This window comes from Podarcis bocagei (assembly GCF_964188305.1).
Source record: "Podarcis bocagei genome assembly, chromosome: 9".
Classification (NCBI taxonomy): Eukaryota; Metazoa; Chordata; class Lepidosauria; order Squamata; family Lacertidae; genus Podarcis; species Podarcis bocagei.
Window position 1 is genome coordinate 25,664,636 of NC_138134.1, and position 15,279 is coordinate 25,679,914.

Consider the following 15,279-nt stretch of genomic DNA (forward strand, 5'->3'; position numbering starts at 1 on the left):
ATGAGAAAGTAATCGACTATAAATATTATCTTGTGGAAATCAACTAAATAATAAAAATCAAAAAGCTTAAGGAAAGAATTAGAAAAACCTAAAACAGAACAATGCCTTAATGGGATGCCGGCTACAAATCTCGTTTCACTGAACTATTCAGTTTCCTCAGAAGGAAATAGAAAAACCATAAACTTTAAATGACCAAAATTCAAACGGGTAGAATCCCAAAAATTCTGGGATACCTAGATCGACCTAGATAAAGCAAAGTGCAGTGATAAAGGATTGAGGACTCAAAAGTGCAGTTTCTAATACTGAATTTACAAAAAAGGTTTATCTTGTATTCCTTTCTTTGAATTTGTGCCACTTAGCTTTTAAACCGTTTTGTAAAAGCAGCACTAGAATTTTCACAGTTGAGTCCCTAACCCTTTATTATGGTGCTTTGCTTTCTTCAAATTGAGCTTTGTTTAAAACTTGCTATTTAGGTTTTCCAACCTTTTTTGTTAATTCAGTATTAGAAACTACAATCTTCCTTGCTACACTGCTCAGTGAAAGAGGGGGAGACGCAATTCAGAGGGTGAGGTGGCTACTCCTTCCAGGGGTCCTCCTTGCTTGCTTGTGTGCTCTCTCTGGGCAGTCTTGCTGGGCCCAGATTCTCCCTGTCACACCAGAAGGTGAGTGAGGGGGCAGAGGCAGAAATAACCACCAAGGGAAATGACAGGTGAGCAATCAGATACCCTGGTGGCTGCATGGACCACACATGGGCAAGCAAGTGAAGGCCACCCTGTGCTGACTGTCCTCTCGGGCTGTGGGGAGGAGGTGCTGCTCCTGCCACTGCAGATATTAGCATGGCACAGAGTGGGGAGGATCACCCACAATGACCCAAACCTTCTGTGGGGCCCTCCCCCATGGTTGGAGGACAGTGCTGGTGGGCTCTCCTAAGCTATAGGCCCTTGGCAGCTGCCCAACAGCGCTGACCCCTGACTCCAGCTACGATGCCTGAAGCCGTGAAAATATATCCCTTCCTCCTGTTTTTTTTTTACAGATCTCTTTGACAACTACATGCAACAAGACGCCCATGAGTTTTTAAACTACTTACTGAATACCGTCGCTGACATTCTGCAAGAGGAGAAGAAGCAGGAAAAGCAAAATGGCAAACTGAAAAACGGCAACATGAACGAAGCGGAAGAGAACAACAAGCAAGAACTCACCTGGGTGCATGAGATTTTTCAGGGAACGCTGACTAATGAAACGAGATGCTTGAACTGTGAAACTGTAAGCACTGGGCTTGTTGGTGTTTTCCTGAAAATAGTTAGATTACTTTATAGCAGCTTGTAGAGCTAAATATGTCGCTTTATGAAGCCGTTCAAGAAATGTGAGTGTTTCTATGGAGTAAAGCAGCTATTGTCTATGTATATTTATTTGGGGCTTTGGATAACTTTGGTTAATCCCCCCCCCCCCAGTGTTGAACCTTCCTAAGACAAGGAGAAATTATTCCCCAACCTTGTCTCTTTGCATACAAATATGGGAAGCTGCATTATACTGAGTCAGACCATCTACAGTGGTGCCTCGCAAGACGAAATTAATCCGTTCCGCGAGTCTCTTCGTCTAGCGGTTTTTTCGTCTTGCGAAGCAACCCTATTAGCGGCTTAGCGGATTAGCGCTATTAAAGGCTTAGCGGCTATTAAAGGCTTAGCGGCTATTAAAGGCTTAGCGGATTAGCAGCTAAAAGGCTATTAGCAGCTTAGCGGATTAGAAAAAGGGGAAAAGCGAAAAAAATCGGAACACTCGCAAGACGTTTTCGTCTTGCAAAGCAAGCCCATAGGGAAAATCGTCTTGCGAAGCAGCTCAAAAACGGAAAACCCTTTCGTCTAGCGGGTTTTCCGTCTTGCGAGGCATTCGTCTTGCGGGGCACCACTGTAGTTCAATATTCTGCACTGAATGGCAGTGGTTGTGCAGGATTTCAGTCAGGATTCTTTCCCAGCTCTAACTGGGGGTGTCAGGTTTTGAACCTGGGACTTCTGCATGCAGAGCAGATGATCTACATGTAAGCTTTGGTCCTTCCCCATAAGAGAGCCCCACATGTGACATATTGCATCTTAAGGTATTGTAAATGTGTACATGCCTCCACTGAGGTTAATTTGAGTTTGGAGCAGTTCCAGGAATTACTTGTGGCAAAATAAGAATGAGGTTACCCTTCTCCAAACTTCTGATATCCCCCTTTTCCTGAAACTGAATTGGAGGCACACATCACTCTTAAACCTCAGTTGGCATAGGCCAATCTATGTTCTTAGGTTGGTACTCTAGTGTGTTTGGAGTTCCCAATTTTCTTCCCATGGGGGTGAGAACTGAACAGGATTGCATTCTGGTGAGGAGAGGGTCTAATCAGGGTTTCCCAAACTTGGCTCTCCAGCTGTTTTTGGACCCCAACTCCCATCATCCCTAGCTATCAGGACCAGTAGTCAGGGATGATGGGGATTGTAGTCCAAAATCAGCTGGAGACTGGGAAACCGTGGTCTAACGCTAATGCACCAATCCAGATGACCTCATCACACAAACTGCTGTTACATTGTTAAGGCTCTGGGATTTCACTTCTGTCACTAATGAAAATTTGGTGGGGGCCGTCTGGATCAAGGCTGTGCTGCAGGGTGGGGGAAGGATTAGACCCATTTCTCCAGCATTACAGCCCCAATCCAAGTTGGGGTGTGTGAAGAGAGCCCCTGTTGGGCACTCTAAATGCAGAGATCCAGCAGAACAAACTTAGCCCTCGGAAAGACTTACCAGAGCTCGAAAGAACCCACCTCTGTGACAGCCACTGTGTTAGATATGCCTCCCAGACTTGGGCACAGACAGAGCCCAGGGTGTGCTCTGAAGGTACATGGGAGGGAACCCCACATCTGCCCTCTTGCATTCCATGATGAAAGGCACCCTTCTGTGTCCCAGAGGCAGTGGTTTGGTTAGATAATTTTAAACTTAATTGTCTTGACTTAGATAATCTTGTAGATGGTAATGCGCATTACTTCAAAATACAGTAAGCCGGCACTGCTGTGTTTGCTGGGCCGCCCTGCTCATTCTGTGGAGTGGTCCTTGAACGTTTGCCCTCAAGTCCTGCCCTGTTTGTGCCTTCCTCAGATAGCAAGCCAGAATTATCCAGCTAGGCTAAAGTCCTGCTGAATCAGTGACTCATGCAGTAAGGCGTTGAGTAGGTACTTTGAGTGAGTAGTTCAGATTCCCCGGAGCCCCTAATGATGGAATTAATTAATTTTTTCCTCGATCAGTAGCAGGCCTGTCATCACACACTAGTGTGCCCTGGAAAACAGTTTGGTCATTAGTGGATTAGATGAAGACAATCTCTTATAATTGCACCGCTAATATCGCATCGTGCGGTTTTGTGCTTCAACTTTCTGATGAGGGCATATTAGGACCATTTATGTAACAGTGTGCAAGTCAAAGGCCATTGCGGCCTTTTTTATATTCACTGTTGCGGCATCCCCGTGAAGTCATCACTCTTATTCATATCTTAGAAATAGGGTGAGAAACAGAATGTGTGATCGAGGAGGCAGGGAGGTTCACAGGAGAGTTGGGATTTGGATGGATCTGGTCCTCTTAGGTGGAGCTTGATAGCAGCCATTTTTTCCAGGTTGACTAGCTTACCCCTCAACCTGAAAAACAGTCAGAAATATGACTTATCATCTGAATTGTCATTGTCAGATTTGGGGCAAGGTAAATCTTGACTAAGATTGATATATGCTTCTTTTTGCAGTTTAGCTTTTTTGGATTAAGTTGCATGCTGTGCTAAAGGGTACTAGTTGAGAAAGAGAGAGCCCTGGATCCAGATTCCATGTGTCAACACATAATTACTGTATTTATGAGATTTTGCCATAATCAGTTTCTTGAAATAAGCAAATATCCTTATTTTATTCTTTCAATATAAAGTAGTTACAAGATATTATTTCTGCTGTGTGTAACAAGTAATGTTTGTTGTTTGAAGCAATCTATTTCTCCCCTTCAAACAGGGGGAAATTGGTCTAGTGGCAGCAGTATAAGCAAACGTCCAAAAGGGATTGTATTCTCATACCCATGTTCAAAGTGACTCATATAATGGGTTTCAGCAGGACAAACTCTGGAATGAAGAACTTTCATCCCACAAATCTCTTCCCAGCAGTTGAGCCTGTATCTACAGTTCCTAATCTTAAGAAAAACTCAACTAAACTTGTGTGGTTATAGTTTTGCTGATGCCAGTGACATTATGTAAACGCAAGCATTTCTTAAAGCACCTCGCAATATGAGCAAGAGAATCTGTAATTGGATCAAAGCAATGACACTGGAGAGTAGGGATCCACATTTAGGTCTGATCTACTTGCAACAGTACTCACAACTCAGAGAAATTGAAGAGAGAGACTTTTAAAACAGCCATAGCTTGGGCCAATTATATGGAGGTGAGGCTGGTAGGGAGCCCCAGTGTATTGGAAAGGGTCTTTGGAGCATTGGTTGTGAGAGGTCCGGTAGGAATTTCTCTACCTCAGCAGGTCCAGAGTTAGAGGGCATTCTTGGCCCTTTCCTGGATAAGCACGTAGCAGCAGTGCTGGAGTTTATGCAGACTCCTCTTTTCGGAGAAGGGGGGATTTCATTGTGGTTTTATAACTTATAGGACTGATTATTGCACTGCCCCTTACTGGGGAGCACCACAGAGAGCAACTCTGAAGACAACTCTGAAGCTGCAATTGCTACAGAATGTTTGCTCTCCTGACAGGCAAAGGGAAGTAAGGTCATATGCAACTGATATTGCAGGCTTCTGCTGCTCAATGCAAGGTGCTGGTGCTTATCTTTGCAATAGTTCATTACCTGTGGCCAACATCGTATAGAAAAGCCTTTGGGAGCAGCCTAGGGTCGATGGAGGTTGTAGTCCGAAACCGCAGGAGAGTACCAGGTTGGCAGAACCTGCTATAGACTGCCTCTCAAAATATGAAGTTCAGTACACTGTCTGGGCTCTGCAGGAAGGCTGGAGAGGAAGGGGGAATGCTATACTCAATACAGGTGTAACAATTATGCTAAAACAAACCTTAGTTGGCAAAAAACCCCACACACCCTCAAATCACAGTTTCATGTCCTGGTTTGTGTCCAGTCCTTAACTATGGTGGAGGTATTTTTGTAACCATAGTTACAGAAGACAAACCATGCTTAGGCATCCCGTCATAGAGCTGCGAGAGATTAATATGCCTCCTTTTCCCAAACTGCTTTCAAAGACAGGACCATTCAGCTCCACAACTTGAACCTAAACTTTTAAATAACTTGTTTTGGTGTACTCATCTGCCCCACTGCTTAATTCTTTCTGCAGTGTTGGCATCTTCTAGGTTTTGATGTTGTGCTGACATAATGGTAGGCATTTGCTTTGCTGGTGCAGCTAGTCTTAGGATCAAGCTGTTGGTTGTGCAGTACCCAGAAATATTATTGCCTCCTATTTTTGTTGCAGGTTAGCAGCAAAGATGAAGATTTCCTCGATCTCTCTGTTGATGTGGAACAGAACACATCGATTACTCATTGCTTAAGGTAAATGAGTGGCTGCAGAAATGTGTGTTGAAAAAAGTGGGAGCAGGTTTTTGCTGTCTGATCATTTTAGATTAGTGGGATTTGAAAGGAAGAGCGGCATGAGAGTTACGGTATGATATGGCATAAATCAAATCAAGAAATATAAATGGAACTTTTTTTGGAAGGTAGGAATATAAATCAATCCTGCTGCAATTGAATATTCAGGAAGAAACTACAGCTTTTCAATCTTTCAGTTGCTTACTCCAGGGAGGTTCCACTGAAGGCAGCAGATTTACTCTGGAGCAAATCGCTTGAGAACGGTGTGCATGCATGCATAACATGTACTTCCTGGGAAAGTAATCTACCATCTGTCAATCAAAGGGCTTACTGATGAATAATATGGAGCATTTATCCCAAGTATTAGAAAACTTTATTTATCACAGAAGTTAATCTGAAAGAAGTCGTTAAGCATTCATTAGGTCCCACTGAGTTAAATACAACTTTGAATTTAGATTTACCAGAGAGATTTACCAGAGTTATACTGAACTAAGAGTGCAATTTAACACATCTTTCCGAGTTCAGAACCTGCTTGAGACTTGTTATCAGTTGGGTCCAAGACGTAGCAGTACTTGGAAGTCAAAAATCCCCCTTTGCCTGCCTGTGCATGTACACACACACACACATGCATTCTCTCAGGTTTATTGCTTCAGCTCTTTAGGCAGGTGACTGCATGAGTCCATCTACATGAAAACATAGCTCTTACCTAAGGGATCATATTCTCTTCTGCTTCCCATCATGAGACGCAAGTGCTTTCCCAAATGCTTATACATTCGTACCTTGGAAGTCGAATGGAATCCATTCCAGAAGTCTGTTCAACTTCCAAAACATTCGAAAACCAAATTGTGGCTTCTGATTGGCTGCAGGAAGCTCCACCAGGAGTGGTGGAGGGTGTGGCTGAAGGGGGGCTGTGGCCTGGGGAGAGTCATATGGGATGCATGGAGACCTGAATTTGGCCTCTGGATCTGAGGCTCTCCACCCCTGGCTTAGTGGGTCATACATTCTGTTCTTGGTTGTCCCGTTTTCTTGTGGGAATCTGGATGTAGAGAAGCACTCTCAGTACCATTTCCACAGTTGTTTGTCTTCCTTATCCTGGAAACTCATCTAAGTCTAAGCATTTTCAGAAGAGTACTTCAGGACTGGACTACCATAATGCACTCTATCTGGGACTTCCCTTGTGCTTGGTCCGGAAAGTGCATGGCATCGTTTTATAACCTTTGTGAATGTTACTGGCATTTGTTTACTTCTTAAATTTCCCTCTTGTCCTTCTTCCCAAATGGGCCCTGCGAAGCCAACACCAAAGTTGCAAAACAGTATGAATGAAAGTAAAATATTTGAAACATTAAAAAAAATCCAAAATGTGTGGTTTTTTTTTTTTACCAATCATGAATATATAAAAAATCTACAAGAGTCAAAAACCCCCAAAGCTAATACAGTGGTACCTCGGGTTACATACACTTCAGGTTACAGACTCCGCTAACCCAGAAATAGTACCTCGGGTTAAGAACTTTGCTTCAGGATGAGAACAGAAATCGTGCTCTGGCAGCGCGGCAGCAGCAGGAGGCCCCATTAGCTAAAGGTGTGTTCTTAACCTGAAACTGTTCTTAACTAGAGGCATGCTTTTGCTAATGGGGCCTCTTGCTGCTGCTGTGCTGCCGGCGCACGATTTCCATTCTCATCCTGGGGCAAAGTTCTCAACTCGAGGTAACTCTTCCAGATTAGCGGAGTTTGTAACCTGAGGCGTTTGTAACTCGAGGTACCACTGTATTAAGATTTTGGACTCACTGTAGTTAACCCCTTGTAAGAGTATGAGCTCTTAACATAGAGTGACTTCAAATCATGTCTGCCCGCATGTGCAATGGAAATGAACCTTTAACTGGCAGGTTTCCCGAGTGTATTTTGGAAATTATAATTGCCATGTTTGAGAACAGAAACGGCATTGTTTGACCTTAATTGTATAAACAGTGTTGAGCAGGAAAGAGAAATAAGTAAACAGGAGCTATTTCAGAGGCAATAGCTCAATTAGTCTTGCTTCCCTTTAATACTACAGCAAACTCTCTTTCCTCTTAGTTATCGTTGAAAGAAAAAGCCCTTTTGTGTTTAAGCCCCCAAACATAGTTCTTTTCCTCTGGGCATCAGTGCTGGCATTAAAAGAGGAATTCATAAAATAACACAATAAATTATGTATCAATTATTTTTATTTCCACAAGGAGTTGAAAAGGCCAGCTGGTTCTGTCAGTTTTACCTCTCTCTCTATTTTTTTTTCTTAGAAAAGCATTTGCCCCATGAATAAACCAACACCTCCAGCATATTTCTGTCTAAGAATAGTTTATATGTCTAGCTTTTATCCAGAAATTAGAAGTTTTATTTTAGCTAGGTCAAAATGAAGTAATCTGGCATCTGTTGAATGTAAAACAAGCATTTCTTATGCCTGTGAAAACCACACTTCAATAAAATTTGAAGAGCAGAATGAGTGCCCATTTGTACTACACATTTAAAGAGGCCTGCTTTCCCTCAAAGAATTTTGGGAACTGTAGTGCGTTACAGGTTCTCAGAGATGTTGGGCGACCCCTATTCCCCTCACAAAACTATAATTCTCAGAGTTCCCTGGAAAGAGGGATTGAGAGTTAAACCACTCTGAGAATCATAGCTCAGTGAGAAGATTAGGGAGTCTCCTAACAACTCTCAGCGCCCTTGACAGTTCTCAAGTAAGGCGATCCTGCAAGTATATTCTCTCTGACAACTGTGTTTGAGTTACAGTCAAGCAACTGTACAATATTTTGCAACCAGCTCAGGATGCATTTGGGATGGGAAGTATGAAACTGTAAGCACTGTTCCCTCCGTTGATTTTTCAGAGACTTCAGCAACACAGAAACATTGTGCAGCGAACAAAAGTACTACTGTGAGACTTGCTGCAGCAAACAAGAGGCACAAAAAAGGTAAGCAAAGCACCTTGTGGCCTGGTCCCAGGGAGGCTAGTATAAATTTTAAAGCAGTGGTTGAAATAAAACAAATTCTTCCTGCTTTCAGTTCTGCAAAAAACAATAACAGAGGTGTGCCTATGTGGGAACATAGACCTGTTTATAAATAGAATGGGCACTTATTAATTGTACATTTTTATTATGGATATCATGGACTCCCTTTTGTGCATATTTAAAGTATTACACTGTTGTTGTTGTTTGTTTTTTAAAAATAGCTTTTATAACAAATAATTGCTGGTTGCTTTTTCCCCTTTGGAGGAAAAAAAACAAAAACCTGCACAGGTTCTGTTCTTATCCAGTGATATTATTTTGACTTCATAGGATGAGGGTCAAAAAGCTGCCAATGATCCTTGCATTGCACCTGAAAAGATTTAAATACATGGAGCAGTTACATCGGTATACCAAGCTCTCTTACCGCGTGGTATTTCCTCTTGAGCTGCGTCTCTTCAACACATCCGGGGATGCTATTAACTTGGATCGCATGTATGACTTGGTGGCTGTAGTAGTGCATTGCGGCAGGTAAGCAGCATTCTCTTTCATTTATAAACTCTAACGCGAACACTAAAAATCCTATCAAGCAAATGATTTAAGTGCGCTGGACAGTTCTGAACACTGTTGGGCATTTTCTAGAGCCTGCTTTACTGTTCTCCCTTCAGCATTATTAGAGGGCACATATGATGACATCCCAGTGGAACAGAGATGGTGTCCAGTGTGGTGTAGCGGTTAAGAGTGGTAGATTAGTAATCTGGGGAACCAGGTTCGATTCCCTGCTCCTCCACATGCAGCTGCTGGGTGACCTTGGGCCAGTCACACTTCTCTGAAGTCTCTCAGCCCTACTCACCTCACAGAGTGTTTGTTATGGGTGAGGAAGGGAAAGGAGAATGTTAGCCGCATTGAGACTCCTTCGGGTAGTAATAAAGCGGGATATCAAATCCAAACTCTTCTTCTTCTTCCATGTAATTCTGATGGGATTGTCCCATTTGGCACATTCTTCTATATTGCCCGCTGTATCGTGATACCCAAAGAGAGCTAATTCAACTGTTACTAAGGAAACTACCCAGCCACTCAGAGGAAACATATGTTAAATACCTTCTTGCTGAAGATCGCCAGGCCTGTCTTAAAATTCTGTTTTATGGCAATGAGGATAAGACAGGCTGCAGTGACAGTGATGGTCCATGAATGAGAACTGATGGTAAACTCTGGAACATAGATTTTAACTGAAGGAGTGCTATTTTTAATGCAAATAAGTTTAAAGGGAATTTTTAATTTCATCTACTGCATCTGCCCCTTGGTGCTGATGCAGTGTAAGTTGCTGTTGTAAATTCTGCTGTCTGACTGTGGTCAGATTGATGCTTTAATGAAGCATCAATCTGACCACAGTCAAGACTGATGTTTCATTAAAGAAAATAAATCCTGTGCAGAAGAAGCAGTATAATTTCCTTTAGTCAGTGCTTTTTTTCTAAAAAAAATGTTTAGTGGTACTCTCATTTTCCTACTCATTTTGAAATACTGCCCCTCAATGAGGCCAAACTTAAATTCACAAAATGTTTAGGGGTATGCTTAACCCCAGAAAAAAGCACTGCCTTTAGTACTCAGGAGTGCCTGTCAGTTTGGAAACAAAACAGGGTCACCTAAAAATAAGGGTTTCTGCACCCAAAAATGTGGTTTCTACACATTTGGGGTACTACCTAGGTATGCAGGTGTATATAAGCTTGTCAATTAAAATATTATTATTATTATAATTATGGTTAAAGAAGACAGGAGTGCCTGGCGTGCTCTGGTCCATAGGGTCATGAAGAGTCAGACACGACTAAACGACTAAACAACAACAAATTATTATTAAAACCCAAATGGCATAACAAGCACATATGAACTACCTTGATTGAAAATCAAAATGTTAAGGTATCAGTTGAAACAGAGTTGGAAAATAAATTGGATGTGGGAGAAGATGGAATTCGCCTGTTCAAGCCTTAACATCTTATAGACAATACCCTGAGGGGAGAATTATAGTTGCAGGGAATGCAACTTTTATGTCTAGAAGGTTGACTCAGTTGTGTCCTTATTCTTTTTTCAAATTTAATGGTGTTTCTTTTCTTTTAGCGGACCTAATCGTGGACATTATATTACCATTGTGAAAAGTCATGGCTTTTGGCTATTGTTTGATGATGACATTGTAGAGGTCAGTATACTTGTTCCTGGGATGTGGCTTATAGCTTGAAGGTTAGTTTCCCCCCCCCCCCATAAGAGCAAGCCCCCAATACTGAAAAACATAAAAACCAATGGGACTTATGCAAGGATCCTAATTTTTAATTACCCTCAGGTGTTCATTGCAACCTAATCTACATATGCAACAGAGCAAGATAACAGAATAGATGGAATCCCCTCCGGGTGTAGATAGAGGATTCTGTTTTTGATTTTCTCCCTAATTAAAAATACTCTCCATCAATAGAAAACCAGCACAGCAGCCCTGAGATAGAACCCTTTTCTCTGATATACTGTGGAAGGAATTCAATGTAGCACCTTGGCATTTGTTCCATTGGCACAAGCTTTTTTCCTTCCCAGATTGAATTATCACCCCCACTCCTCCCTCCACAAACTGTTCTGGCGGGTTCTCCTGACCCCCACAAGCTAATTTTAGTTGCATATAGCATAATCAGCCCAAGATAAAATGGGGGGGGGAATTACAAGTAGAATAATAACCAGTTACCTGCTTCATAAATGGAACATCATTGCAAACAGTAATTCTTCCATGCCCTGCCCCCCGATATTTCTTGGAAGACCTTTTCATGCCAACAGGCCTACTCAGTTGTTTTAAATTATTTTAAGATGAGCCAGTCATTTGTGTGATTATTTTATATTGTGTTTATGGTTTTTTATGTTCAGTTGCACCTGCGTATTTTGCTGTACACAAGCCTATTATTTTGTATGGAGGGGGTTTGTCTATAAATATTTTTTAGTAAATAAATAAAATCTCCCAGAAACTTGGGAGTAAAGGGCACACCATAGATTTGAAAAATAAAAATGACGGTTAACACAGAAGGGCCGTGCTGCGACAGAATGCAAAATATATTTGAACCAAGTAGCTGTAACCTGAAGGCAGCTAGGATTACCTAGGCCTTTAGCTATCTGTACTTGGTCGGTTTATGTTTGCATACCCAGTTGTATCACATAGCCTACCTGCTCATTGTCTTGGTGAAAGGATTAGAGGCACTTGCTCACCAAAGAAATTGTAGTCAGTAATAAGTTGAACAAAAGGTCTATAGAGGGGACCTGGATGGAATAAAGTTAATTGATGTTCTTTCTCAATTGGACAATGCAAAATAAGCTTGCTTCCCAAAAGTTTGTACTTCAAGTCACTCCAGCCACAAACAGGAGAAAGATCTCAGCTGTCTGCAGCTATTGCAGTAACTTGCCAGCCTCTGTGCATTTTAAAGGTAAGTTTATCTCTAAGTGTTACATAAATTGAGAGTTTGGAAGGAGCTGGACAACTATTTTGCCACCTTGTCTAAATTTCTAACAGAATTTTCCCTTGGGCAAAGCCTATTTGATTTAATATTGTTACATCCATTTCCTTAATTTTTCTCCGTTAACATTTTGATTATTTTACCTTTGCAGAAAATCGATGCGCAGGCTATTGAAGAATTTTATGGTCTGACTTCTGATATATCTAAAAATTCAGAATCTGGATATATTTTATTTTATCAGTCAAGAGAGTGACTTGGGAAGACACTTGACTTTTTCCACCCCGAGAGGAGAAACTGACCAACACTGTTAACTGACTTCCATGTAGACTCATCCAATACAGTATGACAGTGATAAGCTCATGCCGAAATTGTGAACTAAGACTCTCCATCTTTGACTGGAAGATCTTTTTTTCTTTAGTCTGAATCTCATTAACTACTGCAAGAACAAATTTATACAGCTCGTGTTCATTTGCTGAATCCTGCTGAACTGAGGTATAATGTGGCATAGATGTTTGCACCACCACTAAGGACCATTTGTTCTCTGTTTCTAAAGAACCATTCCTTTAGGCTAGTGGTTTTCAGATCATGTTTTGAGGAACCTTGGGATTCCTGAGATACCTGTCAGGGGTTCCTCAATGAGAAGATGCAATAGTAATGGTAGACATCCATCCCTTAATGGCAGCTTGCCTGCAGCTACCAATCTTCACCTGTAAAGGGTAGCTGTGGGGAGCACTGGGCTGTGTCCTAAGAGGCACTCTCACCATTCACACAGGACAGTAGTGAGCCCCAGGAAACCTAGCCAACACTCCAAATGAAATGTGCAGCCTAGAACACCCAACTCTTTTGCAAGAACTCTGGAAAATGCACAAGGGTTCCTAGGCAGAGCAATCCATGTGAAAAGTGTTCCCTTAAGTTGGAACGTTTGGGAAATTGCTGCTTTAGATATCTACTGAAATGTAACTCATATTCATGGATCCTCAATCTGGTTGGATTGTGGATTGTGTCACATGGTACTCTTCGACTAGAAAACTATTATCTCCCGATCCCCCTCAAGCTTTGGGTCATGAAACAATATCAAATTGGCAGCCACAAAACACAACGTCGCTCATTCCCGTTTGAACCAAATTCCGCCAGTCTTCCTGTTTATCATGTGACAGCACAGATCAGCCAAACTGCTCCTTTGGATTCCCACACTGTAAAAGGCTTTAGGAGATTTTGCACTGAAAAGAAAAGGGGGGGGAGTTGTTCTTCCATGTTACTTTCACTGTGTGATGAGTGATAGTATCCTTTTATCCCAAAGAAATACCACAAAATGTCTTTGCTTACCTGAGTTTGCACATGTCTATATGAGTATCATGCATGCAAGCAAGTATTGGTTGTACAATCCAATTAAGCAATAGTGACCATGATCCAAAGCTCCATAGGATTTTGGTACAAAGCTCCATGCAAAGAGGAGTTTCTCATTCTTCCTGGTGTTTGGGGATGCATCATGGGCACATAAGAGATCCTACACGCAGATCAGAATCCCTGGATTTAAGTGAATAGCCGTCATATTACACAGAGCTGTGGACTTGGACAGATGGCACCGATTGCACTGAGAGCCAAATTATGTGGCATTGCACAAAGATGTACTACATTTGTAGTCATATGTAATGAAAATCAGTTTTTAGGTTCCATCTGTTTGTCACGCTCTAGTGTGATGAACGCCGGAAACCTAAAGTAAATAGGACCTGGTCCAATTTCAGCTACTCCCATTAAGTACAAAGAAAACTGGCCCAAATTGGCAAAGCTGTTGGGGAAAATACAGAGCTGCTGATCCAAGAGAAAGGGCAGATTTTGCTCCCATCTCGAGGATATGCAGTGGTGGCCAAACATGCTCTCTGGCCCAAACACTGGGTTGCCAAAGTTGTGCTGAGTGAGACTCCCCATTTGAGGAAATATGTGTCTCTGCATGCCACCAGTAGAACCTGCAATATACAAATATCTCTGGCTCTTTTGCTCATCATATTTGCAGGCATTTTGCTTGTTGTGTAATCATGAAGAGCATTTGGCCCTGCAGGAATTAACAGCATCAACAGCCATGAGCAATTTACTAGCATGAACTTGTGTTTTAAGACTATATGAATGTTTTGAGGTGTTCCCTGTTAGTTATGATAAATGCACTCTAGCTATTCAATAGCTGTTTAAAAATATTATTGCATAAGTCATGTTTAAATGCAAATATCAGAAGAGGAATGGGAATAATTTCTACTTTGCTGAATTAATGGATCTAAAATTGCAGAGTTGGATTGTCTTGACACTTGTAAGGTGCAGTGCATGGTCTTCGATCAAAATAAAAGGCAAATAAATACCCTGCGAGATATTCACGTTTGCAATATAAAAAATATATAAAAATAGGAATACAATAAATGAATTGTGCAAAAGCTACTTCATGCTGACATATACCCTGGATTTGTGCAGATCTGAGTATGACTTCAAGTGAGAAAATTCCAGAAGAGATGTACATCATTTTTTCTATTTTTTAAAAATATGCATGTATTTATTAGGAAAGAGCCCCTTTTAGTACTTTCTGAATAGAGATCTAATTACAGTTTTACTGCTGTGCTGCTTATTTTGCCATAATTCAACACTGTTGGAACTTGCATCTTGGTTTTCCATCTGGGAATGAAAATCTTTCTTGTGCGCATGTGTTGTGTACCTTGTTACATTGTGGTGATCTTACAGTATTAGTGAGAACACCGTGTACTGTGCATTTGAGACAGGAAACAGTGCATTTAGAACTACTTTGTAGCACCTTACATGAGCATAATTGGATATTCTTTAAAGTGCCATAAATTGTTTTATCTTTGCGGTGATCTAACAGAGTAGAGGGAGAGTCTTGCTTGCATGAATATTCCATTTATTCAACAGGGCTGTGGATACTCTGTGTACATAAACAGACACCTATACATAGATTAATAAAGCCTGTGTGTATTCCTGACCACTTGAAGTCCTGCTCAGACCCAATTTTGACAAATTAAATTTTATAGCAGGCATTCCCCACATCTTTTCCAAACATGTCAGTGGTAACAAAGATTAGAAATATATATATTTAAAAACAATTTGAAGAATTCTGACTTCTCAACAAGATGCCAGATCCCACCCTTGCACAGTGACGTCAAATGTATAAAAATATACATAGTCCTGAATATAGCATAAGAAGAATCATTCCTGATCAGACCAAAGGTCAATCAGTTTCAAACAGTAGCCAACCAAATGTC

The 15,279-nt window shown here is 41.4% G+C and overlaps 1 protein-coding gene across 1 annotated transcript in view; it reads left to right on the forward strand.

Annotated features, from left to right (window-relative positions):
- The window catches only part of USP46 (ubiquitin specific peptidase 46), a 32,003-nt gene extending 17,622 nt beyond the window's left edge, over window positions 1–14,381 (forward strand). The window contains exons 4-9 of the mRNA XM_081209009.1: window positions 1,034–1,263; window positions 5,462–5,538; window positions 8,430–8,513; window positions 8,877–9,074; window positions 10,656–10,734; window positions 12,171–14,381. Of these exons, the coding sequence (XP_081065135.1) occupies window positions 1,034–1,263; window positions 5,462–5,538; window positions 8,430–8,513; window positions 8,877–9,074; window positions 10,656–10,734; window positions 12,171–12,272 (770 nt within the window). The 3' untranslated portion in view covers window positions 12,273–14,381. The remainder of the gene's footprint in view (window positions 1–1,033; window positions 1,264–5,461; window positions 5,539–8,429; window positions 8,514–8,876; window positions 9,075–10,655; window positions 10,735–12,170) is intronic.
- The last annotated feature ends 898 nt before the right edge of the window (window positions 14,382–15,279 follow it).